The sequence below is a fragment of the Tyto alba genome, unplaced genomic scaffold (assembly GCF_018691265.1).
Source record: "Tyto alba isolate M040663 unplaced genomic scaffold, T.alba_DEE_v4.0 Super-Scaffold_23, whole genome shotgun sequence".
In the NCBI taxonomy this organism is placed as follows: domain Eukaryota; kingdom Metazoa; phylum Chordata; class Aves; order Strigiformes; family Tytonidae; genus Tyto; species Tyto alba.
The window spans coordinates 27,968,408-27,996,391 of record NW_024881297.1 but is presented as its reverse complement, the minus strand read 5'-3'; the positions used below and the strand labels follow the sequence as shown (position 1 = coordinate 27,996,391).

The following is a 27,984-nucleotide window of genomic DNA, read 5'->3' as shown; positions in this document are numbered from 1 at the left end:
ATCTCTGGGGCGTGCAAACAAGCCGTCCAGGCCGTAGCCTTGTGTGATCCGTGTTTGATGTCTGTTCTTGAGTAGTCCACAAAATAATAAGACCCATGTTTATCGCAAACAAATCACTGAATGCATCACAGTATTTCTTTTAGGAGTAAGTCTTGCCCGAGCTGTGCTCCCAACTTTTTTAACCGAAGAGTTTTTTTCCCCTCCACTGACTGTGTCTCTCCCCTTCTTCTCCTCGCAGCAAACTCTATCAAGGTGGAGATGTACAGCGATGAGGAAGCCAGCCGGCTGCTGTCACAGGATGACCGGATGCTGGAGAAGGAGGACAGCGTGATCGTGGAGGACTCGCTCTCAGAGCCCCTGGGCTACTGCGACGGGACGGGCCCGGAGCCGCACTCCCCCGGGGGCATTCGGCTGCCCAACGGCAAGCTGAAATGTGACATCTGCGGGATGGTGTGCATCGGCCCCAACGTGCTGATGGTGCACAAACGCAGCCACACTGGTGAGCGGCAGCCCCGGGGCAGGGGCAGGGGCAGGGTGGGCTCGAGGGAAGCAAAGTTCTGAAGCCGGGTGGCGAGCGGGTGTCGGCTGGCGGGCACGGGTGCTGCGGGAGAGGGATGTCAGGTCTGAGACGCTGACCCCGCTGCTGGCGGCCAGAAGCTGCCGGTGAGGAGAGATCCAGGAAAGCACACGTAGCTGATCTGTCCTCATCAATGCCCAACCTCCAGCAGTGGGTCTGTCACTCCCTGGGTTGGGGGTCACATCAAGAGCTGGTAGTTAACCCTCTTAAACGTGCCCAGCGCTGCTGAACCTGTGGGTGCCTCTGGTCTCCTGGGCTGTCGATTCGAGAGCTTCCCCCCGGCAGGCTTGGAAAATGCTTTTCCTCGGGAGTTTCACCCACGGCTCTGGTTTTGCAGGAGAAAGGCCGTTCCACTGCAACCAGTGCGGAGCTTCCTTCACCCAGAAGGGAAACCTCCTGCGTCACATCAAACTGCACTCGGGCGAGAAACCCTTCAAATGCCCCTTCTGCAACTACGCGTGCCGCAGGAGGGATGCGCTCACCGGCCACCTGCGAACACACTCCGGTGGGTAGCTCTGGCCGGCGGCGGGCTGGGGAGGGAGGAGGAGGCAGGGAGGGAGCACACGGTGAGGGCACAAAACCAGGGATTTGAGCCCAGCTTCCAAAAGCGCCAGCCTCGACCTCCCGCCCGACAGCAGCCAGAATTGCTCTCGTGTCGGCTCCCGGCTTGCCGACGTGCCGAGGGCAGAGCGTGTGCCCAGGGGAGGAGGTTGTGTCGGTGGCTGGTGAATGGTTTGGGAACCCCGCTGACCGGAGGGGGCACCTGCGGGGCTTTGTGCCGCTTCGTTTCAGTCATTCCTGGGGGTTATTGCATCTCTCGCTTATAAAGATAAATGTTTAATAGATTTTATTGAGTCAAGATAGGTCCCACCCCTGGGTGTGCCCTGCCCCAGTGAAAATGAGCGCTGAGGGGTTTTGTTTGTGTGTTGTTTTGACATTGTCCTTTTTAAATGTGACATTTGAGATGTGGTTTTCACCCTCTGGTTCCGTGATGTAACAGCTGGCGGGGGCCATGGGTGGGAGTGAAGCACGCCAGCTGGCCCCCTGGTTTGTGATCCTTTTCCCTTGATTTGCGTACCAGCGTGTCTCTGCGGTGCTGCCGGGGCTTTTAAAGTTCACGCAGATGGCTTTGAACACCTGTGACTCTAACCTTTCGAGTGCTGCATGGAAATGACTGTTGTGTGCTTCCTTGGAGGAAGAAACCTGTCCCCTGAAGAGCTTGTTCTCATCACAGCCTTGCCCAGCAGCCCAGAAACCTGCTCCCCCCTCGCAGACTGGCCCGAGATCCTTGATTTTCTTTACATTTCTGCCCTTCTCAGTTGGAGGGTGCGATGCTCCAGGTTTAAGCTACCATCTTTCTGTGGAGAAATCTTCCCCCTTTGCTCTTTCTTTCGGGAGGTGGTTATCTCTCTCCCACACACACACCTGAGTCTTTCCAGGAGATGCCGGAGAGGAATCTGGGTGGTTTGACCCCCAGAGCAAGGTGCCAAGCCTGGAATGGAGCTGTTAGTTCTCGCCCGGTGACTGCTCAGGAGGAGGTTTGGGGGTTTGCAGGAGCTTTCCACCCATTATATTTTGCCTTTGAACACCTCTGCTGCCAAGGGACAAAGCTGCTTCTCAATGTAAAACTTTTTTGGTCTCTTGTCTGGTTCTTCAGCCTGGCCAGAATATGGCAGTGGTTTCTGATACCAGGAAAGAGTTGGTTTCACCCCAGGAGAAGAGGTGAGATTAGCAGCCTTGGGCTTTGCCAGTTAAGGGGGAGAAATGCCAGATCCTTTCCCCACATTCTTTCCTTATCTCTGAGGGGGTGAAAAAAAAAAAAAAAAAAAAGGCAAGAAGGCAGTAATTGGATGCAAAAACGCTTGTGTCATTAACTCTAGAGAGCAAAGAGCGTGTGCGTCTCCTCCGCCCCGCTCAGGGGGTGAGGACAGCCCGGCTCCGGTGACAGCCCGGCTCCCCACGAAGCACCACAGCGGCTGCTCGGAGCAGCCGAGCCACGGCCGCTCCACGATGAGTCCTTCAGCCCGGAGCCATCGGCTTCATCCCTCTTCTTCCCCTCCGCCCCCGGCTGCTCCATCTTGGGCAGCGTCGCATCGGCTTGGGGAGGAGTTACCGCGCGGCAGAGCCGAGGGCTTTGGCACCCGTCTGCCGTGGGCTCGCCTTGCCGGCGGCTCTTCCCCACGAGCTGCCAGGGTGCTGCTGACGAGCCCCTGCCCGGGCACCTTTGGCACGTGTTTTTTTTTGGCAGGGTGCTCTGGAGCCAGGTGGCTCCTGGGTTTTTGAAAAAAAAAAAAATCTCCTGGTGCGTCTGGAGCAGAGTCCCAATAGGAAGGTCCCCATTCTTTGCTTGGTTCAAACTCTCCCCATCCCCTCCGTGTTGGGGTGTGGGGTTTTGGGGCGTTACGTGGCTGACCCCCATTCCGGGAACCCCGACTCGCAGCCGAGACGTTCGTGCAGGTGGATGTGCAGAGACAAACGTGGGGCACAAGGGCTGACGAGACCCTGCTCCGAGCCTGCCTCGGGCTCCCAGGGCTTTCTCCTAATTAATGAGCTCCAGGGGACCCTGAACCGTCCAGAGCCAGGGACACAGGGTTGTTTCTGGACTCCTCGGTCGTGTCTCCTCCCGTGGGTCGGGGTCCCCTTCTCAGGCTGTGCCTGCCCACCACGTTTGCCCTTGCCAAGTGTCCAGAGGTGGGTCCTGGGCAGAGCTGTGCCCACATCTCCCCGCTGCCAGGCATGGAAAGGGTCACCTGGAGTCCTTCAGTCAAGACACACAGAAATGGGACAAGCCCTCACAACATATCAAAAAAAAAAAATTAGTCTTTATGGGAGCTAATTAATAAGAAGAACCTTGGTTTAATGTGGATTTCACAGGCGAAAGTCTAGCGGTTACTGTGCCTGGGTGGAAGGCAGTGGGGCTTGACTTTCCCTCCCTCTGCCTTAACTAGAGACATGTGCGTTTCATGCCATCCCCATGAGGGACACGGAGCTTTCATCTCAGAGGATGTGCTGTCCAAAAAAGTGAGGTATTAAAATCCAGATCAAACACGCTGCGTTGCTCTGAAATAGATCAGAAGCTGCAACCCACACCCGGGACAGCTGAGACGAGCCGCCGTCCCCCGAGACCTCCCTCCCTTTTAGTCCTCGCCGCTTCGCAGCCCAGTAAATAAACGAACCTGGAGCTCGTGTTCGGAGGGAGCCTTTCTGTTTGTTGTACTTGGTCAGAAGAAACTTCTCCTGGCGGGGCCTGGCAGCGAGGAGTGCGTCCCCCTTGCTCACGTTTTGGGTATTACATGGGTGAGGAGCTAAGCAGGCCTGGTTGCTCGCTGGAAGCCTCTCGCTCGCGTTAGGTGACAGATGGTCCGAGACACGAGCACGCGTCGGTGGGTAAATGGTGACATTTTCAAAGAACAGACTAAGGAGTAAAAGGAAAAGCGACTGATGTCAAGGCCAAGCCCGGCTCAGGACGCAGCCTCCCTCCTTGTCCTGCAGCCGCTGTAAAACCCCGTCGCTGAGCCCCGGCGAGGGGAAGCCCAGCGCAGCCTTGGCAAACCACCGTGGCAGGGCATGGCTGCGGCGTGGGCAGAGCCTCGACGCCGGGAGCGAGCCCTTTTGCTGCCGAGGTGCGTGGGCAGGAGGACAGCTCGGGCCCCACGGCCCCGGTGTCCCCGTGTTGGGTGATGGCCGGGTCCCAGGCTCCGCTGTGTCCCACTGTCCCCCTGCGCCGCAGGCAGCTGCCTGGCCCCAGAGCCCCGAAACGCAGGCTGGGGTGGGGAAGAGGGAGCCGGGATCCTGAGGAAATAACTTCAGGGTATCCACGCTTGGAAAGCCAACCCCGATCCCATTGCAGCCGTCGGGAGAGCTTTGCAAAGCGCAAACGTACACAGGGGTCTGGGTTGTTGTTCTGTTTAGGAGTAACAAAACTGAGCCATTTGGGGAACTCTTAACTTTGAAAGCTGCAGAAGTGATGGAGATTAATGAGGCATAATGGAATTTGGAGTTGAGGCTCTCGCATCTAAAGCGCTCGATTTGAGGAGTAAATTCCTAACGCACATTTTTGTGTTTGTACTCGGAGGCTAGTGGCATCCTCGCCTCCCTTGGGACTGGAGCAAACCAATATTCAGCTGCTCTGCGACAATGCTGCTGCCTGGGGAGGGCTGGGAGGAGAGATTTGCACTTGTCATCGGCTCCTCGGGATTGATTTCTAACCCGGAGCTTCGGTGGTGAAATCCACGGCGGCTCCTGGACGCCCGGATCTGCCTGTGGCTTGGCTGGGACCGGGCAGGGCCCCGGCGCGCGTGGACGCAGCCGGGCTCCTCGTTGCCTGCCGCTGTTGGGGGCTGCCGCGGTGGTGTTTGGGCAGGAGCCGGTACAAGCTGCTGCAGGGGTTGGTGCTGGCCCCACTTCCCAGCTGCAAAACACTTGATGTGAATCCAGGTGTCAGAGCTGGGGCGGGGGGTAAATGTGAATTCACCTACAGCCTGAAAATGTGTTGTTTTGGTTTTTGGTTGTTTTTTTTTTTTTTTTTTAAAAAAAAAAAAAAAGCAGTTAAAGGTTAAACCACAAGCTGCAAGAAAAAAAACCCCAAACCACCCCATAAATCTGACAGGAACAGAAAGAGCCCGGTCCAGGCAGGTCGTGGCAGACAGCGTGCTCCTCCCCGAGCCTCGCGCCGGAGCCGGACGGGGCGAGCGTGACGCAGGTGGCTGCCGTGGGGCTGGCTGACGTCACGGGCGGAGAGCGATGGGCTCCGGCTTCCAGCAAAAGCGACCGATTTTGGGTCATTGCCCTGCTCCTGAAGCCAGCCTCCCCGCCCCAGTGTCGGAGGGGAAGGGCCCGGCAGCTCCCCGGGCTTGTCTCAGACACCACGGTCCCTGGCTCGTGCCTGGTGTGGACCGTGTCCCCCCCCTCAGCGTGGCACGACTCTGCCGTTTGGCATCCTGCCTTTTCTCAGGAGGCGAGCTCAGCTTCCTTTTTTTCCCATTAGCATCTTCTTGCCTAACGAGCTGCCTCCCCTAAAAGGCATCGGAGGGTGCTCAAACCCGCGGCAGCAGGTCCCTGGGAGCCTGGATCCCTTCTTCCCCCTTCCCAGGCTATTTAATGAGGTGGGGACTGCCCTGCCCTTTCCCCCGTGCCCAAAGGATGTCGGCCCAGGTACTGCCATCGTTACACCTAATTAGCAACCACCCGGCGAGCGGCACGAAACCCCCGTGTCAGCATTTGCGTTTCCCCATCCCCGGCGCAGACAGCAGCCTCGCGCGCGATGGAAACTGCGACGGGGCTCAGAGATACCATCTCCCCTCGCAAGGGGTGATGATTTTTTTGCTATGAGTAGTCTGCTGGTTAAAACACGCAGATAACGACAGGGAGCGAGGAGCACCGCCGGCTCCGCGGCATGTGGAGGCCGCTCTCCTTTGTCTGGTGGTCGCTGGCCAGCAAGGCTGAACGCTGACCTTGGATGGTTTCGGTGATTTTCAGTCAGAAGTGAGAAAATTGGGAGAGATGAGGATAAAAATGTGTCTGGCGAGCGCCTTGATCACGAATCTCACCGCGGGGGGGTTGCGTGTGTGCACACTCTGTGCAGCAACCGAGTGCTGGCCAAGCCACCGAGCATTTTGTGGCAAATGGAGGGTGAAGAAATGCTTAGAAATGTTTAAAAAGTTGGGGGGTCCAGCTGCCCCGCTTAAATATTGACTTTGCTGTCAGGGCTTCCAGCAGGAGGGTTTACCTGGAGGTGTGTAATGTGTCCAGAAAACCGTATCACTGGTGTCTTGGGAGCGGAGCGTCGGTGAAAGCCAGGTCAGAGGTGTTTTGGTTTAGGTGTTTGGCCAAACCATGATTTATTTTCCTAGCTCCCCATCTACCAGAATCCAGGAGCATCCAGCCCTTCTCCTGCAACTGTCCGTCCTCGAGGTGCCGGGGTGCGTGCGGTCGCTGCGTTTGGGGTGGATGGTGCTCGGGAGGAAGGCTGAGGCCGAAGCGCGGAGCTGCCGGCCGCGGCTCCTGCTCCCCAGCTCTGGGAACGGTTGCTCGGGACGTGCCGGAGCGATCCGTTCCCTGCGGCACAGCTCGATGGCGTGGTGGGCTGACGGCGAGGCTCGCTGCCCTGCCGTGACGCTCCCTGTCAACCCATTCCTGACATTTTTTTTTCCTCCCGTCGGCAGACATCGAGCCCTTTCCCGGGCGCTTTGGCGGGGGCACTGTGTCTGTTTTTACGGCCAGGCTCTGGTTTGCCTGTTTTGCAGTCTCCTCCCCCACTGTCGGCAAGCCCTACAAGTGCAACTACTGCGGCCGGAGCTACAAGCAGCAGAGCACGCTGGAGGAGCACAAGGAGCGGTGCCACAACTACCTGCAGAGTCTGAACACTGAACCGCAGTCGCTGGCCAACCAGCAAGGTCAGTGCCGGGGCGGGGAGGCCGGAGCCCCTCTGCCTCCCTGGCCCCGGGGACACGGTGAGGGGTCCCGGAAGGGTGGGCAAGAGGGGTCCCGGGTTCATTTGCCAGCCCTGTCTCTGGGTGACGGGGTCGAGCTCCGGGGACATCCTTCCCGTTAGAAAAAAAGGGGAGAGGTGGGGGGGGTGCTGCGTGGGAGAGAGCGGGAGCCCCGCAGCTCTCCGTGCCCCGGCGATCGTGGGATGAAAGGTGCTAACGTGTGTGCGCGTTGGTCAATGCCGCAAACCTCTGCCAGTGCAAAGCGTTACCTCCCTGGTTCCTCCCCCTCGCCGCCAGCCGAATTTCAAAGCCCCCTGAACCGAAACACACCCTCGGCCCGTGTTTCTAGTGCAAGAACTACCGGGAGCATTTTCCATAAATAACAGAAGCACAGCGACAACGCCGTGACCGGGGGGTGGGGGGGGGGGGGGGGGTTTGCCCCTGCGGGTGGGCGTCTGCAAAGGGCACCGCATGGCTTGGAAGCGCCGTGGGGCTCCCCCCTCGGAGCCTGCAGACAGACCCCACCCCCCCACCCCCCTCTTTGCTGCGCCGGCAAAGACCCAAAGCCAGAGCTTTCCTGGCTCCTCGCCCTTTCGGAGCCGGACTCGGTCCCGCTAGAGCCACCCGGTGCCTACGGCGGGGTTCACCGGTTAAGGCCGCTCGGACACTTTAACCGGATGATCCGTCACCCACGGGGCGCGGGAATGGCGGAGCTGCCCTCGCCAGCAGCGACGCGGGGCAGGTCTCTCCAGGACGGGGTTGAGAGCCGGCAAAGAAAAGCGAGGGCACTTCGATCCGTTGAAGCCGGCTCCTCTTCCCCAAAGTGGCAGGAGCGGGCCCAGCTCGATGAAGAAGGGAGGCGGACCGGCTGCCGGCGCTCCCCCGCGACCGCTTCAGCGACGGGGTAAGCTCTGGGCCTGGAGCAGGCAGCCCGGGAGCCTTTCCGCAGGTCCGTCCCAGCTAGCAGAGGGCAGAAGCGGCGAGCCTCGAGCGCTGGCTGCGGAGTCTCCGGCCTGGGTCGCAGCGTGCCCGTCCCGCTCGCCCCGTCCCGCGGTTGCCGGCTGAACCGGGTTTCCCTTGTCTTGCCAGGTGACGAGATGCGAGACCTGGAGATAGTGCCGGACTCTCTGCTTCACCCCTCGTCCGATCGGCCGACGTTTATTGACCGGCTGGCGAACAGCCTCACCAAACGGAAACGATCGACACCTCAGAAATTCGTGGGTAAGGGGATTGCCCCCCCCGCCCTCCCCTTGCTTCCCGGGCAGGCAGGAGAGCGGAGGGAGAGGGGGACCCCCTGGTCGCCGGGGCCAGGGCCCACCCCCCCCCCTCCCCGGGAGCTGAGGCTCTGCACTTGGGCACGCGGCTGGTGTCGGCACAGCGCCTTTCATCCCCACGATCCCGGGACGGGGCAGGTCTCGCGGGTGCTGCTGGGGCGGTGGGGTGGGGTGGGGGGGAGCGCGCCCCAAAACCAAGCCTGCCCGTCCTGACGCCGCTCTCCTTCCCGGCAGGGGAGAAGCAGATGCGATTCACCCTCTCGGACCTCCCCTTCGACGTGAACTCCGGCTTCGAGAAGGACGTGGAGATGGTCTCGGCCCACCACCCCCTCGACCCCTCCTACGGCAGCTCCCTGTCCCTGATGGGGGGGGAGCACCTTCGTCCCCTCCGCCTGCCCCCCACAAACTGCATCTCGGAAGTCACCCCCGTCATCAGCTCCGTCTACACGCAGATCCAGCCTCTGCCGGGCCGGCTGGAGGTGCCGGGGGGCCGGGAAGCCGCCGAGGGGCACGAGGAGGTGCCGGACGGGGTGCAGGTGGTGTACCGGGGCCGGGAGCCGGGCGCATCGCCCGCCAACGGCTGCCAGGACTCGACGGACACGGAGAGCAACCACGAGGAGCGGAGCTCGCAGCTGCCGGCGGGGAACTGCGCCAGCAGCCGCCAGAGCCCGGCCTACGCCAAAGAGGACCCCAAACTGCCGGAGGGACCCCCGGCCCCCCGCTCCACGCCCAGCTCCGCCAAAGAAGCCCTGCGGGTGGTCAACGAGGACGGGGAGCAGATCAGGGCCTTCAAGTGCGAGCACTGCCGCATCCTTTTCCTGGACCACGTCATGTTCACCATCCACATGGGCTGCCACGGCTTCAGAGACCCTTTTGAATGCAACATCTGTGGCTACCACAGCCAGGACCGGTATGAGTTCTCCTCCCACATAGTGCGGGGCGAGCATAAAGTCGGCTAAACCCACCCCCCACCAGCCCTCTCCCCGGCCCCCCCCCCCCCCCCCCAGCCCCCACCCTCCACTCTTCCTCTGTCTCTAGCTCAGCCCCTCCACCCTTAGGGCATGGAACTGTTGGTTTTTCTTTTATACTCCTTTGCACTGACTTTGGCTACAAAAAAATATTAAAAAAAAAAAAAATCAATAAGTAAAAAAAAAAAACAAAAAAAAACAAAAAAAAAAAACCAAACCAACCCCAACGAGGGGGAGCTCTTAACAATTTGCCTTTTTATAAATGGAGTTATTTAAATATTAACGGACTTTTTTGTGCTTTTCCCCCCCACCTCTCCCACCTCCCTCCGTTATTTATTAAGCTTTTCAGTTTCTCTTTTATAACTCTTTTCCCCCCACCCCACCCCACCCCCCGCCCCTTCCCAAAGTCTCACTTGAATTTTTGAGACTGTTCCCCCCGGTCCCGGTCAGCTCTCCGGCACGGGGCCACGCACCAGCCTGGAGCTCCGAGCCCGGCTTTGCCCGTTCCCGCTCTCCGGCGAAGCAAACCTCAGATTAGGTGCTAAACCCCCCCGGGACTCCACCCCCCTCAGCCTGGCGGGGGGCCGCTGCGCCCCAAGCTTTAATGAGTTTAAATAGACGGAGCATAAAGCAGGGACACACACACACCCCCCCCCGCCTCCCCACGGGGCCGGTTGTGCCGGCGGAGGTGCCGGGATTTGTTCGGCTCCCCTTTCCCGCGGCTTGTGAACCCCCTGTGCGCCTGGTCCCGCGCGGGGGGGGGGGGGGGTGGGGGGGTGCGAGGGGGGGCCCCCCCATACCTCCACCTCAATGAAGGAAACGTTAAGCCGGGAAGATGGCGAGCGGCCGGGTGACGGCTCCGTTCCGCTGTCCGGGATCTCCTCCTCTTCCTCGGCACAGGCCAGTATCTCCAGCCCGCTCTGCTGCAGGGTTTGATCCCCTACGCTGCCCACGGTGGGGGGGGGGGTACACCAAATCCAGCCCCCCCCCCCCCCCCCCCCCCAAGCCTTCTTGCTCTCTTTGGCATTCCCGGGGGGTCACAGCGGGGTCTCCCCGCGTCCCTCCTGTTCCCGCAGCGTCTGCCCCGCTCCAGCTCGCACAGAGGAGTCGGGGCGGCGGCACCCCCAGTGCCGGAGCTTTACCCTCGTTGCTGCCCCCCCCCGGGACCCCCCCTCCATGTCCGGAGGGTCTGAAAGAGGGGGGCAGCTTGGGGGTGTCGCCTGCTGCAGTGAACGACTTGTCTTCTGAGCCCCTTTCCCCCAGGCGGCTTGCCCAGAGCCGGACGGATTTTGGGGACACCAGAGCGAGGGAAGGGGCTCCCAGTCCCACAGGGGGGGGTCTGGAGTTTTGGGGACCCCCCCAGAACGGGGAGGTGGGGGTGTCCCCTGGCAAAAGGGATTTAGGGGGGCCGGGGGGAGGCAGCCGATAACCAAAAATAAAGCGCGAGCCCGGCGCCGATCCCTGGCGGGGTCTGCGGTGAAACCGGCCGCTTCCTCGGTGCTGGTGGCCACAGCCGGGCCCCCCCCGCCCTGCCGCAGCCCCCCCCCCCGCGGGGGGGCCCTGCTCCCCCCCAGGCCCAGGATGCATAAAACGCCCCTCAGCAGCAGCCGCTCCCGGGGCTCTCCTGAGGTTGAAACCAAAGGCTGTTCCTTTTTCTACAGACACAAACACAACCACCTCACGCGGCGGCAACTCCCGTTGCCCCTATTTCCCCTTTTCTTTTATTATTATTAATTTTTAAAATTTTTTTTTTTTTTTTCTCCTCCTTTCTTGCTTTTCTGTTGACGGTGTCTGCGTGGCGAGGGGATGGCTGAGCCAGGGCTCGGCGCGGGGTTCGGCTCACCCCTTCCCGGCCGCTGCTGCCGATAACCAGCACCGGCACAACAAGCCAGAGCCCCCTGCGCCCCCCACCCCCCCCCCCCAGCACCGAAACAAACCCCAAAAAGGGTTTTTACAAACCGAAATGGAAGCTCTGCAGTTTCTGACTGCTCTTGGGATTTTTTTTTTTTTCCTTCTCTTTTCTTTTTCCTGTGAAAGAGTCTAAAACAAAAATGTAGGAATTTTGTAAAACTCCAGGTCGCTTTACTCCTGTAAATATCTATATTTTTTAATCAGATGTATGAAGAACAAACGATGATGTGCAATACCCCAGCCCCCCCCCCCCCCCCCCCGGGCTACGGCCCCTCCTTCCTTTCTAACGAGTTTTCATTTGTATATCGTTAATGGATTTGCTGTCGTCTTTGTTTTTCCCTTTTTTGTGAGGTTAGACTCGCTTTTGGACAAAAAACACCCCCCCTGAACCCCACCCCCCCACCCCCCCGTGACCGCAGGAGCTTTTGTATCTGTAAGATATTGTAATTACCTATTTGTGTAACGAGATCTACTACTGTAAGTTTTGTACTGTACTGGCTGAAGGTCTGTTATAAATAAACCGGAGTAATTTAACGCCTCCCCCCTGCTCCTGCCTCCCTTCTGTGGGGTGTGGGGGGGCAGGATATTGGGGTTCCCGTTGTGGGGGAAGGCGGGATGGGGGGGATGGCACACACAGGACACTGGGGACCCCCCAGGGTGAGGTGGGGACACTGAGGGTCCCCTCTGGGGTTTTGGGGGGAAGCAGACATCCCGTCCCCCCGCCCATGAGCACTGGGGGTTGGCAGGATGATGGTGGGAGGGGGGGCACAGTTGGGGGGGGGGGTGGGCCCCCCGGATCCCCCCATGGGCACGGGGGAGCGGGGCCAAGGCGCCCGGGTCCCTCCCTAGAGGTTTGGGGGGGGTGGGAGGACACATCCCCCCCCCTCCGGACTACATCTCCCAGCGCCCCCCGCGGCGGCGGTGACGACACGCGGCGGCGCTCGCGCGCTCGCGTCAAGTCGCTTCACACTGCGCGTCGCGCAGACCCCTCCGCCGCGGCGAGGAGAAGTAGTCCTCCCGTGTTATCTCCCCCCTCCGCCGCCCCCGCCCCGCGCCCCCCCCCACCCCCGCCCCGGTCCCGGTCCCGGTCCCGGTCCCGTCGGCGGAGCCGCTCCGAGGCGGCCGGGTGGGCCGTGCGGGGCCGGGGCGGCCCCGAGGCGGCGGCGGAGCCGCTTCCGGGCGGAGGGCGGGTATATAAGGGAGGCGGCGCGGCGGCCGGGCCCTCTTTCGCCGTCCCGGCAGCGAGATGGTGAGGGCGGCGGGGCCGGGGGGCACCGGGGGGGCCTTGGGGGGCACCGGGGGACACCGGGGGGGCCTTGGAGAGCACCGGGGGGGCCTTGGAGGGCACCGGGGGGGCCGCAGGGGGGAGCGGGTGGCCGCGGGGGTCCGTGTGGGGCGGCGGATTGGGGGGTGCAGGAGGCCGCAGAGCCCATATGGGTTGGGGGGTGGCTTAGGGTGCCCCAGGGTGTATATTGGGGGGAGGGATTTCGGGGGTCCCCAGGGTCCGTATGGGGCAGGGGATGCTGGGGGGGGGAGGGGGACACTGAGGGGGCCCCAGGGTTGGGGGGAGCGGGATTTAGGGGGCTCCAGGGTCCATATGAGGAAGGGGGGACGGGGGACTGCTTGGGGGGTCCCAGGGTGTATTTTGGTGGGGGGCGGGGTTTAAGGGGCCCCAGGGCATATATAAGGGGAAGGGGGTGGGATTTAGGGCATCCTCAGGGTCCATATGGAGAAGGGGGGGCTCTGGGGGGAGGTTGGGGGTGGGGGGTGTGTGTCTTGGATTCATCCTCTTCCCCCCCCCCCAGACGAAGAAGAGGAGGAACAACGGTCGGGCCAAGAAGGGCCGCGGGCACGTCCAGCCCATCCGCTGCACCAACTGCGCCCGCTGCGTCCCCAAGGACAAGGCCATCAAGAAATTCGTCATCAGGAACATCGTGGAGGCCGCGGCCGTCAGGGACATCTCGGAGGCCAGCGTCTTCGACTGTGAGGGCTGGGGGGGTGCGGGGGGGGGGGGGGGCCTCCGGGTGCACCCCAGAATGGGGCTGGCCCCATGCCCTGCCCTCCATGGCTATAGGGTTGGGGAATGGGGAGGCCTGGCCCCTTGGGCGGTTTTGGGGTGATGAGGGGGGTGCTGACCCCCTTCATTTTGCGCCCCCCCTCCAGCTTATGTCCTGCCTAAGCTCTACGTGAAGCTCCATTACTGTGTCAGCTGCGCCATCCACAGCAAAGTGGTGCGGAACCGCTCGCGGGAGGCCCGCAAGGACCGGACCCCCCCACCGCGCTTCAGGCCAGCCGTACGTATCGGGGGAGGGGGGTGGGATTGGGGGGTCACCCCCCCATCCCCACATCTGACTGACTCTCTCCTTCCCCCCCCTCCACGCAGGGTGCTGCCCCCCGGCCCCCCCCCAAGCCCATGTGAGGAGAACTCCGGCTGGACACATCGTCGTCCCCCCATCCCATGCAGAGTGAATAAAAGATCCTGCACCCAGCCTGGCTCCGTGCCTCTTTTGGGGGGGGGGGGGGGGGGGGGGGGAGGCATTTCTCTGGGGGCAGAGGGGTGTGCTGGGGGTCCTGGGGGGGCTCCCAGCCCCCGGCTTGAGGAGGGGACACACACACCAGAGTGGGGAGCCCTGGGCTTACCCGGAGGGTGGGGGGAGGGCCCCATCCTGTGGGGCTGGGGGGGGGTCTTTGCCCACAGGTGCTGTCCAGGAGTGGGATGTGGTTTAGGGGATGGATGGACAGACAGACACCCCCTGCCTGTCCCTGCTGGGGGGTCACCCCTTACCCCTAGGAGGGCGCTGGCTCTGTGCCTCCCCCCCACACCCCGAGGTCTGAGGGTTCAGGGCAAGGAGGTGCCTTGAGATGCAAGGGGGGGTGGGGGGGGGGGGGTGACACAGACACACCCAGACAGACACACCCACCCACCCGTGCCTGTGGGGCTGGGTGCTACCTGGGGGGGGGCTTCGGTGGGGCCTGGCCCTCGGGGGGAGTGTGGCAGGGGGATGTTGGGGGGCCTTGGCTTTGCCCTGCCCGGGGGGGGGGGGGGGAGTGTGCTGGGAGCTGGATGGGGCTGGGGGGGCTCTAATGGGGCCAGAAACCCCCCCACACACACACACACACCCCGTGGTACTGGGGGGCTGTGATCGGGCCGGGCTTTGTCCCCGGGGGGCACAGACCTTTGACCGGGGGGGGGGTGGTCCCGGGGCGCGGTGGCCGCGGGGAGTAGGTGGGGGGGGTCCCGCCGCCGCCCCGCCCGGTCCCGCCCCGCCCGGTCCCGCCCCGGCGGCCCCGCGCCAGGTGCATTCCCCCCGCCGCGCCCGGGCACGCCGCAGCCGCCGGGCCCTGCGAGCCGGGCCGCGGAGCGGGACCGCGATGGACCGGCACCGGCACCGGGAGCTGCTGCTGTTGCTGCTGCTGCTGCTGCTGCTGCTGCTCCGCGCCCCGGCGCCCGGCTCCGCGCAGGCAGGTGAGCCCCGGGAACGCGGCGGCGGACGGGTACCGGAGCGCTCGGGAGTCCCGGGACGGGCGGCGGGACCGGGAACACTCGGGGGGGTCCCGGTTCCATCGGTGCGGGATCCTCATCTCAGCGGCGGCCGCTTCCCCCTGGGAGGGGTCCCGGGACCCCCAGGCTTCAGCGCTGCGATCCGCGGGACCCCCACGATCCTTGGGGGGGGGGGGGACCGCGACTAGCAAGACCCCCCGCCCGGGCTGCGGCTCGGTGAGTGCCGGCGGTGGGACCGGGGCTCGGTTCCCCACTTCGGGGCTCGGTGTACCCCCCCTCTCCGCTTCGAGCAGAGGCACCTGCACCCCCCGCAGCTGCCGGGGGGGCTAATTTTAGGCTGCGGAGCCGGAACCCACCGACTGCACCAGGATCGGGAGGGACAGAGGGGGGGACCCCCGGGGGGACCCTTCCTAGGGGACCCCGTCCCCGCCTGCCCCGGGCCCCCCCCCACGCCCTGCCCCGCGGGGAGCGGGGGACGCTCCCGGAAGGGCCGGGTTCGCCCGGGAGTTGTTTTTCAGCCCCGAAAGGAAAACACCGAGGGCTGGACGCGAAGGTGGGGCCGGCGTCACCCGCCGCCGTGCCGGGCTGCTCAGGTGTGGGGGACACCCCGCCAGCACGTGGGGGGGGGGGGGGCGGCACGCCCCGGCCCCTCCACTGTGCCGTGTGCCCCGCAGACGGGGGGGCCAGCTCGGACAGGGGCCCGGCTGGATCCCACCCCAGCACCCACAGGTGCCCAGTGCCGGAACTGGGACGAGCGGGACCAGCTCCGACCCCCCCCCGACCCCCCCGCAGTTCACAGCCCCCTTTGTTTGGGGACAGGATCAGGCCCCGCAGCCACCCCACGCACACAGACCCCCTTTTTGTGCCAAGGGCAGGAGGTCAGGTCTGAGTGCCCCCTGCTCCCCAGAACCAACACCCCCCCCCCCCCCCCCCCCGGTTCCCCCGGTGCTATTCCTGGCGGTGGGGACCGGGGGGGGGGGCCGCGGTGGCACGCGGCAGATAGCGGGCGACATGCCGGAGCTGCCAGCGGGGCCCCGCGCTGATAACACCCAGCCGCGATGGCGCCCGGGGGGGGCCGTGACCCTCGGCCCCCCCCCCCACCGCGGGCAGGTGCACCCCGAGCCCCTCGTGCCTCAGTTTGCCGGGAGCTGGTCCCGGGGGGGTCCCAGGCGCTAGTGGGACCCTTTGAGTGGCCGTTAATGATTCACCAGTGTCACCCAAAAACGCTGCGTGTTCCCGCCTGTGGGGGCTGGATCCTGCCCCCCAGCAGCCTGGGGACCCCCCGCCACGCAGGTTCCAGCCGCCCCCAGAACCCCATCTTGTTTCTTGGGGGTCCCAGCTCCCCCCTCTTTGGGCCCCACTGTGCCCATCCCCGGGGCGTCGGGGCAGGGGGCCATGCCCCAGCGCAGCTGGGACCTTTTTATAGCCCCTTCCCTATTAAAATAGCTCCAGGCCGGGGAGGGGGGAGCACAGGCTGTGGCTGTGGGGGGGTGGGTGCTGGCCCCACGCCCCTTCCCATGCGTGCACCGAGCTGCCCATTCTCTGCGGCCGCCCCCGGGAGGGGGCTCGGGCCCTTCTCTGCCCCCGCGCCGGACAAAGCTGCCATTTACCCGCCCGCAGCCCCCCCCCCCCCCCCTCCCCGCACCGGGGCTTGAGTCACGTCTGAGCTGGGCCGGGGAGGGGGGGGCCCGCACCCCACTCTGCCCCCGGGGGTGCCAGCTCTCCCGCCACTTTCGGGGGGCTCAGCCTCCCCCCGTCCCGCTCACCACAATCGCCCCTTTGTGCGGCTGCGGGGAAGGGGCCGCATCCTGCCCCGTGCACAAAGGGGCCCTGTCCGTCCCGGCGCGGGGGGGCCGGGCAGTCATTAACCCCGGGGCCCCCTTGGTGCCTGCCTTCCCCCACCCCGCCTTCCCCCCCCCCCCGCCCTCGAGCTCTGGGGGGGCCCAGGCGCCCTGGACCCGGGGGGGTCGGGGCTGGATGGGCTGCGCCAGCGTTCGGGTCCGAAGTCCGGGCGTCGCGGGTGTGCCGAGCGGGGGCCATGCCCCCGGCACCCGCCTTGCGCAACCCTCGCCCGGCCGGTTCGGGCACGGCGCAGGGGAGGGGAAGGGAGGGTGGGGGAGCACCCATCCCCATTTCCCACCCCCCCCCCCCCCCCCCCCGATCCGGGCACCGCCACCCCCACAGCTGGAATGCCATGGGGGGATGATGTAGGGGCACCGCTATGGAGGGGGACACGGACACCGTGGGGACACCAGCATGGGGGGGCACACACACCATGGAGGGGACAGGGACATTGTGGGGGCACCACCATGGCCAGTATGGGGGGGGGGGATACAATGGAGGGGACAGGGAGACTATGGGGGGGGGGGGGACAACACACATGGCCAGCACAGGAGGGACAGAGACAAGGCTGTCGAGGGGGGGACATGACCATGGCCACCAAGGGGAGGACGTGGCCATCTTGGGGGGGAGGAGAGGGAGCCTGTTGGAGACATGGCTGTGGCCACTGAGAGGGGGATGTGGCCACTGCAGAGGGACCTGGCCACCCCGGGGGGGGGGACACGACACGTGGCCACGGTGGGGGACAGGGTGCTGTGCCCGCAGTGTGCGCGGGGACGCTGAACGGGCTGAGCGTGACGGGGGACGCGCAGCACCAGTACCAGACGCTGCACAAGATGTACAACAACTGCGAGATCGTGATGGGCAACCTGGAGATCGTCCTCATCGACCACACGCAGGACCTCTCCTTCCTGCAGGTGAGCTGGGGGGGGGGGGGAACAGGAGGGGGGACGCGGGGGTCCGCGCCCGCCGGGCTGACACCTCCCGCTGCCCGCAGACCATCCGGGAGGTGACGGGCTACATCCTGATCGCCATGAACGTCTTCGCCTCGCTGCCGCTGCAGAACCTGCGCGTCATCCGCGGGACCCAGTTCTACGAGGAGAAGTACGCGCTCTTCGTCCTGCTCAACTACAACCCCAACACCACCCACGCGCTGCGCCAGCTCGGCCTCAACCAGCTCACAGGTGGGACCCCCGAGACCATCCCATACCCCCCCACCCCCCCCCCCCGTGTCCTGGGACCCATCCCAGAGTGGTGACACCCCCCCCGTGCGCCCTGAAGCCGTGCTGTCCCCTCTGCGGACCCCACCCCGGGGTGACGGTGTCACCACCATGGTCTCCATCCCGGAGCGATGCCATCCCCGCTCTGCACCCTGTGGCTCCCATCCCAGAGTGGTGACACCCCCCCCGTGCGCCCCAAAGCCGTGCTGTCCCCTCTGCGGTCCCCACCCCGGGGTGACGGTGACACCACCATGGTCCCCATCCCGGAGTGGTGCCATCCCCCCGTGGATCCCCATCCCGGAGCGATGCCTTCCACCCGTGGGCCCCATTCTGGAGCGGTGCTGTCCCCTGCTGCACCCTGGTCCCCATCCCAGAGTGTTGCTGTCCCCCCCACGGTCCCAATCCAGAGCGGTGCCACCCACACCCCACCCCCCCACCCCGTGCACCCCGGGGCCGTGCTGTCCCCTCTGCGGTCCCCACCCCGGGGCAATGGTGTTCCCCCGGAATGGGGCTGACCCCCTGCAGTTCCTGTGCCAGAGGGGTGCTGTCGTCGTTCCCCACCCCCCGCCCCGAGGTGGCAGGGCTGGGGGGTGGCCACAGCCCTCTGTCACCCACCAGCCCCCCCCTCTCCCCCCACCCCCTCAGAGATCTTGGCCGGCGGCGTCTACATCGAGAAGAACGCGCAGCTCTGCCACGTGGAGACGGTGGAGTGGCGGGACATCATGCGGGACCCCCGCCTGGAGCCCGTCGTGGGGGACAACGGCAAGGCCTGTGCGTGGGGAGGGAGGGGGGCGCAGGGGGCCCCCCCCAGCAGCGGGGGGGAGGGGGTGACACCCCCTGGCTTTGGGGGGTGACCCCCCTGCGCTCCCCCACAGGCGCCCCGTGCCACGAGAGCTGCGGCGGGCACTGCTGGGGGCCTGGCCCTGAGGACTGCCAGAAATGTGGGTACCGGGGGGGAGGGCCCGGGGGGGCCAGGGCTGGATTCCCCCCCCCCATTCGCTCATCCCCGTCTCCCCGCAGTGACAAAGACCATCTGTGCCCCCCAGTGCAACGGGCGCTGCTTCGGGCGGGCGCCCAACGAGTGCTGCCACGAGGAGTGCGCGGGGGGCTGCGCCGGCCCCCTCCAGACACACTGCTTTGTACGTGTGGCCCCCCCCACCCCGGGGGGGCCTCATCCTGCACCCCGGGGTCTGAGCAGCATCCTGGGCTCTGTCTGTCCCTGTGTCCCCCACCCTGTCTGCCCACCCACCCGCGGATTGTCCGTGTCTGTGTGTCTGCGTCCCTGGGGAGGGAGCTTGTCCATGTCCCTCCAGAGTGGGTGTTGGGGGCGGGGGGTGTGGGGGTGTGGTGTGTCTGTCTGCCTGTCCGTGCGTCCACCCGTGTGTCCGCCCATCTGCCCCCCTGTGGGAGGGATCCCCACCCCGGGATGGGTGCAGGGCGAGATGACATCCCTCCATCCCTGTGTCCGTCCGTCCGTGTCGCCGTGCCTCCACCCACCCGTCCGTCCGTCCGTCCATCCCACAGGCCTGCCGGCACTTCAACGACAGCGGGGCGTGCGTGCCGCTCTGCCCCCAGCCCCTCATCTACAACAAGCTGACCTTCCAGCTGGAGCCCAACCCCGACACCAAGTACCAGTACGGGGGCATCTGCGTCCGGAGCTGCCCCCGTGAGCTGGGGCGCTGGGGGGGGGCCGGGAGGGGGGCCGGGGGGGCGGGGGGGTGGTGGTGCCGGGGTCTGACCGCGAGGGTCTCCTCGCAGACAACTTCGTGGTGGACCAGAGCTCCTGCGTCCGCGCCTGCCCCAACGACAAGATGGAGGTGGAGAAGAACGGGCTGAAGATGTGCGAGCCCTGCTCGGGGCTGTGTCCCAAGGGTAGTGGGGCTGGGGGGGGGCCCGGGGGGGGGCATGGGCCGTGGGACGAGCCCTCACTGTCACCATCCCGCAGCCTGCGAGGGCACCGGCGCCGGCAGCAAGTACCAGACCGTGGACTCCAGCAACATCGACACCTTCGTGAACTGCACCAAGATCTTGGGCAACCTGGATTTCCTCATCACTGGCCTGGAGGGGTGAGGGCGGGGGGGTCTGGGGGCGGGGGGGGGTGCAGTCCCCCCCTCCCACCAGCCCCGGCTGACGGCTCTGGCTCCGCAGTGATCCCTGGCGCAACATCTCGGCGCTGGACCCTGAGAAGCTGAACGTCTTCCGGACGGTGCGGGAGATCACGGGTAAACAGCGGGGCTGGGGGACACCAGGACCCTCTGGGACCCCCCCAGGGCCACCCTCACCCCCCCCTGCGCCCCCCCCCAGGGTACCTGAACATCCAGTCCTGGCCCAAGCACATGCACAACTTCAGCGTCTTCTCCAACCTCGTCACCATCGGGGGACGGAGCCTGTACAAGTGAGTCCCCGGCCCCGCAGCCCCCCGACCCAGCAGCTCGCAACCCCCTTCTGGGTGTCCCACATCCCCCCCGTCACCCCCCCATCCCTGCATCCCCCCACTGTCCCCCATCCCTGCAGCCCCCTGTCATTCCCCCCCTTCACCCCCCGTCCCTACATCCCCGCATCCCCCCATCTCTGCATCTCCCCCCCATCCCCCCCCCGTCCCTGCATCCCCCCGTCACCGTCCATCCCTATATGCCCCCACTGTCCCCCATCCCTGCATCCCCCTGTCGTCCCCCCCGTCACCCCCCATCCCTGCATCCCTCCATCGCCCCCATCCCTGTCACCCCCTGTCCCTTCATCCCCACATTGTCCCCCATCCCCATCACCCCCCATCCCTGCATCCCCCCTGCCACCCCCTGGTTACACCCTGTCCCTGCATCTCCCCATCACCCCCTGTCCCTTCATCCCCACATTGTCCCCCACCCCCATCACCCCCCATCCCTGCATCCCCCCTGTCACCCCCAGGTCACCCCCTGTCCCTGCGTCCCCCCATCACCCCCTGTCCCTTCATCCCCGCATTATCCCCCATCCCTTCATCCCACATCCCCCTCCCCGCCCGTCCCCTCGGGGTTACCAGGTACCCCCCCCCACCCCCCCCCTTGCCCTGACCCCCCCCCCCCCTCCCCGCAGCCGGGGTTTCTCCCTCCTGATCATGAAGAACGAGAACGTGACGTCTCTGGGGCTGCGCTCGCTGCGGGAGGTGAGCGCCGGCCGCGTCTACATCACCGAGAACCGCCGGCTCTGCTACCTGCACACAGTGCAGTGGGCTGCGCTCAGCCGCCGCCGCGCCGACCTCGACATCCGCAACAACAAACCCCGCAGCAAGTGCCGTGAGTGGGGCCGGGGACCCCCCCCCCCAACCCCGGGGGCACTCTGCGCTGACACCCCCCCCCCCCTCCGGCGCTGAGCCCCCCGCGCCGTCCCCTCCCTGCAGAGCAAGAGGGGAAGGTGTGCGACCCGCTGTGCTCCGCCGAAGGCTGTTGGGGTCCCGGCCCCGCGCAGTGCCTGTCCTGCCGTCACTACAGCCGCCGCGGCGTCTGCGTGCCCACGTGCCGCTTCGCCCAGGGGTGCGAGGGGCTGGGGGGGGGGTGGGGGGGCGGGCGCTGGGGTGGCTCCAGGGGTGGGGGAGCCTGGGGTGGGCACCAGGGAGAGATCAGCTCCAGGGTGGGCACGGGGAGCAGGATTGGCCCCAAGGTGGGATGGACCCCGGGCAGGGGTGGGGGGACTGACCCCCCAGAGGGGATGGGTGCTGGGGTGGGACCGAGCCTGTGGTGGGTGGGCACTGAGGTGGACTGGGACCCCGGGGAGGGAATGGGTGCTGGGGTGGGACCGAGCCTGTGGTGGGAGGGACCCTGGGGTGGGCACTGGGGTGCACTGGGACCCTGGGGAGGGGATGGGTGCTGGGGTGGGACCGAGCCTGGGGTGGGAGGGACCCTGGGGTGGCAGCTGGGGTAGACTGGGACCCTGGAGAGGGGATGGGTGCTGGGGTGGGACGGAGCCTGTGGTGGGTGGGCACTGAGGTGGACTGGGACCCCGGGGAGGGGATGGGTGCTGGGGTGGGACCGAGCCTGTGGTGGGAGGGACCCCGGGGTGGGCACTGGGGTGCACTGGGACACCGCGGTGGCCCGGTGACCCTGCCTTGTCCCTGCAGGGAGACGCGGGAGTTCGCCCAGGGGGGCGAGTGCTTCGAGTGCCACCCCGAGTGCGAGCGCATAGAGGGCAACGTCACCTGCAACGGCTCGGTACGGCCCGGCCGGGGACCCGTGGCGGCGGCGGGGACGTCCCCGCGGGTCCTCACCCCCCCTTCCTGCCCCGCAGGGCGCCGACACCTGCACCCGCTGTGCCCATTACCGGGACGGGCCCCACTGCGTGGAGAGCTGCCCCGACGGCATCCTGGGCGAGCGCGGCCCCATCTACAAGTACCCCGACGGCAGCCGAGAGTGCCGGCCCTGCCACGAGAACTGCACCCGTGGGTGCGCCGGGGGGGGGGGGGGGGGGGGGGGGGGCCAAGGGGGGTCTGCACCCAGTGACCAGCTGGAGGAGGAGGAGGAGGCGGGGGTTGCCAAGCCCCGGCTCACCCCCGGCTCTGTCTCTGCAGGTGCCTGGGGCCGCTGCTGCGGGATTGTCTGGGGGAGGCCCTGCCCGTCTCCAGGTACCGGGGTGGGGGCTGTGGGGGCCCTGGGATGCTGCTGGGCTGTGCCGTGCCGTGCCATGCCACGCTGCATGGTGCCATGCTGCACCGTGCCGTGCCCTGGTGTGCTGCGCCGTGCCACGCCGTGCTGTGCCATGCTGCGCCGTGCCGCGCCGCACCGTGCCATGTCATGCCCTGGTGTGCCGTGCCAAGCTGAGCCATGCTGTGCCATGTTTCACCACGCTATGCCAGGCCGTGCAGCGCCGTGCCGTGCCGCCCCACTCCAGGGCCATTCCCTGCCCACAGGGGCACTGGGTGGACCCCCCTGCTGCCCCCCCCTCCCACCTCGCTGTGTGCGCCTCGGGGTGCCGAGCCCTGCCCTGCCCGTGCCACCCCCGCAGCAGGCAGGGCTGTGGGAAGAGCGTGGGGCTCGGCAGCCGCGGCGGGCCGGGACCTGCCGGCACCGGGAGCTCAGCCCCGGCCTCCTCCCGCGCCCAGGAAAACGCCGACGGTGATCGCGGTGATGGTGGTCGGGGGGCTCTTCCTCTCCTGCTCCTGCGTCCTCCTCGCTTTGCTCTACTGGCGGGGCAAGAAGATCCAGAAGAAGCGAGCGATGCGGCGCTACCTGGAGAGGGGGGAGGTGAGGGGGGGCAGCCACCCCTGGGGGGGGTCCCACTCCCCGGGGGAGCCCTGGGGACGGGGTTCGATGGGCAGGAGGGGTGTGGGACCCTTCCCCATCCATCCCTGTCCCCATCCCTGCCTGTAGCCATCCCCATCCCTTTCCAGCTCTATTCCCATCCCCGTTCCCATCCTGACCTGCTTCTGTCCCCATCACTCTCCATCTCCATCCCATCCCTGTCCCCATCCCCATCTCCATCTCCCACCCAGCAGAGCCTGGAGCCGCTGGACCCCAGTGAAAAGGCCAACAAGGTGCTGGCCCGCATCTTCAAGGAGACGGAGCTGAAGCGGCTGAAGGTGCTGGGCTCCGGTGTCTTCGGGACTGTGCACAAGGTGAGTGGAGGGCTCGGGGCAGGGGGCTCAGCTGGGGCTGGGCACGGTGCTCACCGCGGGCCTCCCGTCCCCCCAAGGGAATCTGGATCCCCGACGGAGACTCCATCAAGATCCCGGTGAGCATCAAGGTGATCCAGGACTGGAGCGGGCAGCAGTCCTTCCACGCCGTCACTGACGTAAGTCTGGGGGGGGGTGTGGGCTGGATCCTGGTCCCGGGGTAGGGGGGGGGCCCCTCATGGGCAGCAGGGGGGCTTGGCCACGGCTGACGTTGCCCCCCGCAGCACATGCTGGCCATCGGCAGCCTGGACCATGCCTACATCGTGCGGCTCCTGGGCATCTGCCCCGGCCCCCAGCTGCAGCTGGTGACGCAGCTCCTGCCGCTGGGCTCCCTCCTCGACTACGTCCGCAAGAACCGCGACAGCATCAGCCCCCAGCTCCTGCTCAACTGGTGCGTCCAGGTGGCCAAGGTGAGTCCCCAGGGTCGGGGGTGGGGGTGGGGGATGGACATTCCTCCCCCCAGCCCCACTGACACCCCCCCCACCCCCCCCCCGCCCTGACCCCCCCCAGGGGATGTACTACTTGGAGGAGCATCGCATGGTGCACCGCAACCTGGCCGCCCGCAACGTGCTGCTCAAGTCCCCCAGCCAGGCTCAGGTGGCCGATTTCGGCATCGCCGACCTGCTCTACCCCGACGACAAGAAGTATTTCTACAACGAGGTCAAGGTGGGTGCCTGGCGGGGACCCCCATGTCCCCCCTGTGCCGGGGGGCACCCCCCTCCACCCCACACCCCCCCCCCCGGTACCCTCTGCATCCCCTCCTCTCCATGTCCCCAGTACTCCCATCACCCGAGGATGCCCCATCCCCTCCGTTCCCCCCGCGCCACGGGGTGTCCCCCCCCCCAGCCCCCGTGTCCCCCCTGTGCCAGGGGGCACCCCCCTCCACCCCACACCCCCCTCCGGTACCCCCTGCATCCCCTCCTCTCCATGTCCCCAGTACTCCCATCACCCGAGGATGCCCCATCCCCTCCGTTCCCCCCCGCCCCACGGGGTGTCCCCCCCCAGCCCCCGTGTCCCCCCACCCATCCCCACCCCACCTTTCCTCGCAGACGCCCATCAAGTGGATGGCGCTGGAGAGCATCCACTTTGGGAAGTACACGCACCAAAGTGACGTCTGGAGCTACGGTGAGCCCCGGCCCCTCAGTCTCCCCAGTGCCTCCGGTCCCCCCAGCCCCACGGGGCTCACGGGGACTGTCCCCGCAGGCGTGACGCTCTGGGAGATGATGACCTTCGGGGCCGAGCCCTACGCCGGGATCCGCCTGGCCGAGGTGCCCGACCTGCTGGAGAAGGGCGAGCGGCTCTCGCAGCCCCAGATCTGCACCATTGACGTCTACATGGTGATGGTGAAGTGTGAGTGGGGGGCCCCCAGCCCGTGACCCCCGCCCCGGGGAGGGTCCGGGTCCCAACTCTGTCCCCATCCTGTCCCCATCCCCCGGGGCTGTGTCCTGGCTCTCAGCCCCCGCTGTCGTCCGTCTGTCCCCCCCGCCCCCCCCCCCAGGCTGGATGATCGATGAGAACATCCGTCCCACCTTCAAGGAGCTGGCGAACGAGTTCACCCGCATGGCCCGCGACCCCCCCCGCTACCTGGTGATCAAGGTGGGCACAACCTCACACCCCAGCCCCCCCCAGCCCCATCCCCACAGCCCCTGACGTGGCCGTTCCCCCTCCCCTCCCACAGCAGGAGAGCGGGGCCGCGCCGCCCGCCGAGCCCCCCACCCTCAGTGACAAGGAGCTGGATGACATGGAGACGCTGGAGCTGGAGGAGGAGGAGGAGCTGGACGCCTCCTTCAGCCTCACCCCCGGGCTCTACCCACAGCGGCCGCGGGGCAGCTGCGCCCGGGTGAGACCCCTCTTCCCACCCCCCCACCCCCCCCGGGTCTGGGGGCTCTGGGGCTGGGTCCTGGGCATGGCACGGGGCAGGGTGGGGGTCCCGGGACGTGACACAAGGTCTCCCAGCCCCAAAGCCGCCCCGGGGGTGGGGTGTGGGGCCGATCCACGCAACACACACCGCCCCCCTCCCCACTGCCCCATCGTCCCCTCCCAGCCCTGTCGGGACCCGCACCCCGTTCCCACAGTGGGGTGGGGGCCTCCCAGCCCCTGGGTCTCCCCCCACTGGGTATATCAACCCCCCCCCTGCCCCCCCGCAGAGCCCCAGCCTGCTCAGCCCCCCTGCCGGCTACATCCCCATGAACCAGCCCGGCCTCTGCAGCGCCCGCCAGGTACCCCGGGGGGGGGGGGTAAGGGGTGTTGGGGGGCTATGAGGGGGGTGACCATGGGGTGCCAGCGCAGGGGGGGTGGGCAAAAGGGGTGGCTGGGGGGCTATGAGGGGGGTGACCATGGGGTGCCAGCGCAGGGGGGGTGGGCAAAAGGGGTGGCCGGGGGGTGCCGGAGTGGTGGGAGGTGAAGTGGTGGCTGTGGGGTGGGGGGGGGGGGCAGGTGCTGGGGTCTGCAGGGTGCCCCCCCCCACCCCTCAGCCCCGTGTCCCCCAGGGCGGGGGGTGCCGGCCGCCGCGGCGCAGCCGTCAGGAGTCGCTGGGTCGGACGGTGTCGGAGTCGTCGGAGGGTCGGGGCACGGCCTCGGAGCTGGACCTGGCCGAGGGGGGGTCGCTGTCGGGGAGCCTCTGCCGCAGCCTGCGCTCGCGGGGGGACAGCGCCTACCTGTCCCAGCGGGAGAGCTTCCCCCCCCCGCCCCCCAGCACCGAGGGCAGCGAGGAGGACGCCAACGGCTACGTCACCCCTAACTGTGCCGGACGGGGTGAGGGGTGCAGCCTTGGGGGATGGGGGGGTCCCGTTCTTAGGGGGTGGTGGTGGGGGTCCCATCTGTGTAGAGTCGGGGGGTCTCATCCTGTTAGGCTGGGTCTGGGGGCTCCCCCCACCCACGGGGTTGCAAGGAGCCTGTCCTCGAGGGGGGGTGGGTCCCATCCCCGCAGGGTTTGGGGTTAAAGGGGTGAGGGTTGTAGGGCTGGGGGTGGCTCCTGTGCCTGTGGGGTGCGGGCAGCCGGTCCCTAGGGGTGGAGGGGGCCCACCCCCAGTGTTAAGGGCGAGGGGACCCATTTGTGCAGAATTGGGGTTCAGGCTGGGGGGGACCATCTCATAGGGACTGAGGGTTGTGGGGGTGAGGTGAACCTGTCTGTGGCGCAGGCAAGACCCCCCCCCTCCAAACTCGGGACAGGCCCTGTGGGCAGAGGGGGGGAGCTGGGGGGGGGGGGGGCGCAGAGGGGTCTCACCCGGGCCTGGCCAGCGTCCTACCCCCTCTTTGCAGAGACAGACCCCATTGGGGGCTCAGCGCCGGAGCCGGAGGAGGAGTACGAGTACATGAACCGCCGGCCGGGGGGGCCCCCGGGAGCCCCCCCACCCCGGCCGGCCTCGCTGGAGGAGCTGGGCTACGAGTACATGGAGGTGGGCTCGGAGCCGGGGGGCCCCCCGGGAGCCTCCCCGGTCCGGGGGCAGGAGGAGGAGGACTACGAGTACATGAACAAGCAGCCGCGGCTGAGCCGTTCGCTGGGCAGCGTGACCGGTGTGGGGCCGGGATCCCGGCAGGAGAGCGGCCCCCCCCGGCACGACGGCTACACCGACATGCGCCCAGGGGAGGCCCCCCCGGCCCCCGAGGAGGAGCAGGGCTACGAGGAGATGGAGGCGGTGCTGGCCCCCCGCTGCCCCGGCTGCCGCGGCCCCCCCGGCCCCCCCACCCCCTGCATGAAGCCCCTGCGGAGCCTGGAAGCTTCGGACTGCGCCTTCGACAACCCCGATTACTGGCACAGCCGCCTCTTCGCTAAGGCGGACGCCCAGCGGACGTAGGGGGGACCCCCCCTCTCCCACCCGCACCCCACTGGCACCATGCTGCCATCCTGCCCGCCCCCCCCCCCCCCCCGGGGCTGTTTACACTGGATATGAAGGATCCCCCCACGGGGGGGGCACGAGCCAAAGCTGACGCAAGGGGCTGAGGGGTTGCAGCCTGGCCTGGGGGGCCATGAGCCCCCGGGGTGCACCCACTCCCTGCCCCCCCCTTTCCGAAGTTCTCCCCCCGGGATACGGGGCCGGTGGGGCTAATCTGCAGCACTCCGAACTGGGGAGGGGTACAGCCCGGGCCCCCCTGCAGAGAAGGGGGTCGGTGATGCCCCCCAGCCGCTGCCCCCCCAGCTGAAGGTGCTCCCCATGTGCAGGGACGCTGGGGGGGGCGGGTCGGGGGTCCCTACCCGGGGCTGCTTTGGGGCACAGGCAGACGAGCGTGGGCAGGATTTCGGGGCAAGGACCCCAGACTCATTTTTCAGGTTTTCCCCATTCCCTGCTGGAACCGGAGTGAAGGTTTGGGGGTGCCCCCCCCCCCCCCCCCCCCCCCATTTCCCACCCTCCCGGGGCACTCTGAGGGGTGCCCCCCCGGCCGGGGGGGGGGCTGCCGTGCCCGTTAAGACTGAGGGGTCCGCGCAGCCGCCCCACGCCCCCGTTGCCGCGATGTTTTCACCAGGTTTTCCCCCTGGCTCGCGGCATCGCCCCGGCGCGCGGCGGGTTTGTAAATGTTGAATAAAACCAAAGAGAATTTGACCAAAAGTGACGGTACTGCTTGGGTGGGGGAGGGAGGGGGGGGCGTGGAGGGGCCGGGTCTGAGCGCACCGGCAGCCCCGGGG

General features: G+C 66.7%; 3 protein-coding genes across 12 annotated transcripts in view; all 3 read left to right on the top strand.

Moving 5' to 3' along the window:
• IKZF4 (IKAROS family zinc finger 4) overlaps positions 1–11,702 on the top strand; it is a 29,793-nt gene extending 18,091 nt beyond the window's left edge. For 4 of the 6 annotated variants that reach the window (XM_042796362.1, XM_042796361.1, XM_042796365.1 and 1 more), the window contains 5 exons: positions 239–499; positions 915–1,082; positions 6,823–6,972; positions 8,098–8,229; positions 8,517–11,702. In XM_042796362.1, coding sequence (XP_042652296.1) covers positions 259–499; positions 915–1,082; positions 6,823–6,972; positions 8,098–8,229; positions 8,517–9,241 — 1,416 coding nt within the window. In that variant the 5' untranslated portion in view covers positions 239–258 and the 3' untranslated portion in view covers positions 9,242–11,702. The remainder of the gene's footprint in view (positions 1–238; positions 500–914; positions 1,083–6,822; positions 6,973–8,097; positions 8,230–8,516) is intronic. The other 2 variants (XM_042796363.1, XM_042796368.1) reach the window with 1 other exon arrangement.
• A 576-nt stretch (positions 11,703–12,278) lies between these two features.
• Positions 12,279–13,649, top strand: RPS26 (ribosomal protein S26). Its single transcript, XM_042796795.1, has 4 exons — positions 12,279–12,410; positions 12,967–13,144; positions 13,325–13,455; positions 13,545–13,649. Exons 1-4 carry the CDS (start codon positions 12,408–12,410, stop codon positions 13,578–13,580), a joined length of 348 nt encoding a protein of 115 aa, XP_042652729.1. The 5' UTR covers positions 12,279–12,407; the 3' UTR covers positions 13,581–13,649.
• An 832-nt stretch (positions 13,650–14,481) lies between these two features.
• Positions 14,482–27,907, top strand: ERBB3 (erb-b2 receptor tyrosine kinase 3). 5 transcript variants are annotated; one of them, XM_042796608.1, is made up of 28 exons: positions 14,482–14,627; positions 17,268–17,419; positions 17,500–17,686; positions 18,368–18,493; positions 18,598–18,663; positions 18,743–18,861; positions 19,247–19,388; positions 19,481–19,594; positions 19,668–19,788; positions 19,871–19,944; positions 20,027–20,117; positions 20,792–20,991; positions 21,096–21,228; positions 21,813–21,903; positions 21,980–22,134; positions 22,260–22,313; positions 22,791–22,932; positions 23,184–23,303; positions 23,381–23,479; positions 23,585–23,770; positions 23,871–24,026; positions 24,410–24,485; positions 24,564–24,710; positions 24,859–24,956; positions 25,042–25,200; positions 25,508–25,579; positions 25,850–26,114; positions 26,622–27,907. In XM_042796608.1, exons 1-28 carry the CDS (start codon positions 14,534–14,536, stop codon positions 27,155–27,157), a joined length of 3,975 nt encoding a protein of 1,324 aa, XP_042652542.1. In that variant the 5' UTR covers positions 14,482–14,533; the 3' UTR covers positions 27,158–27,907. The 5 variants fall into 5 exon arrangements, with proteins under 5 accessions (XP_042652542.1, XP_042652539.1, XP_042652540.1 ...); XM_042796605.1 differs by having other exon boundaries at positions 25,039–25,200; positions 26,601–27,907; XM_042796606.1 differs by having other exon boundaries at positions 23,181–23,303; positions 26,601–27,907.
• Positions 27,908–27,984: the final 77 nt, after the last annotated feature.

Bases quoted from the DNA above. Each gene is read 5' to 3' on its own strand.
- RPS26 (XM_042796795.1), top strand. The intron at 13,145-13,324 runs GTGAGGGCTGGG...CCCCCCCTCCAG, and splicing joins GGAGGCCAGCGTCTTCGACT to CTTATGTCCTGCCTAAGCTC. The intron at 13,456-13,544 runs GTACGTATCGGG...CCCTCCACGCAG, and splicing joins CACCGCGCTTCAGGCCAGCC to GGTGCTGCCCCCCGGCCCCC.
- ERBB3 (XM_042796604.1), top strand. From the start codon at position 14,534: ATGGACCGGCACCGGCACCGGGAGCTGCTGCTGTTGCTGCTGCTGCTG. The intron at 21,904-21,979 runs GTACGGCCCGGC...CCTGCCCCGCAG, and splicing joins ACGTCACCTGCAACGGCTCG to GGCGCCGACACCTGCACCCG. The intron at 24,957-25,038 runs GTGGGCACAACC...CCCCTCCCACAG, and splicing joins CCCGCTACCTGGTGATCAAG to CAGGAGAGCGGGGCCGCGCC.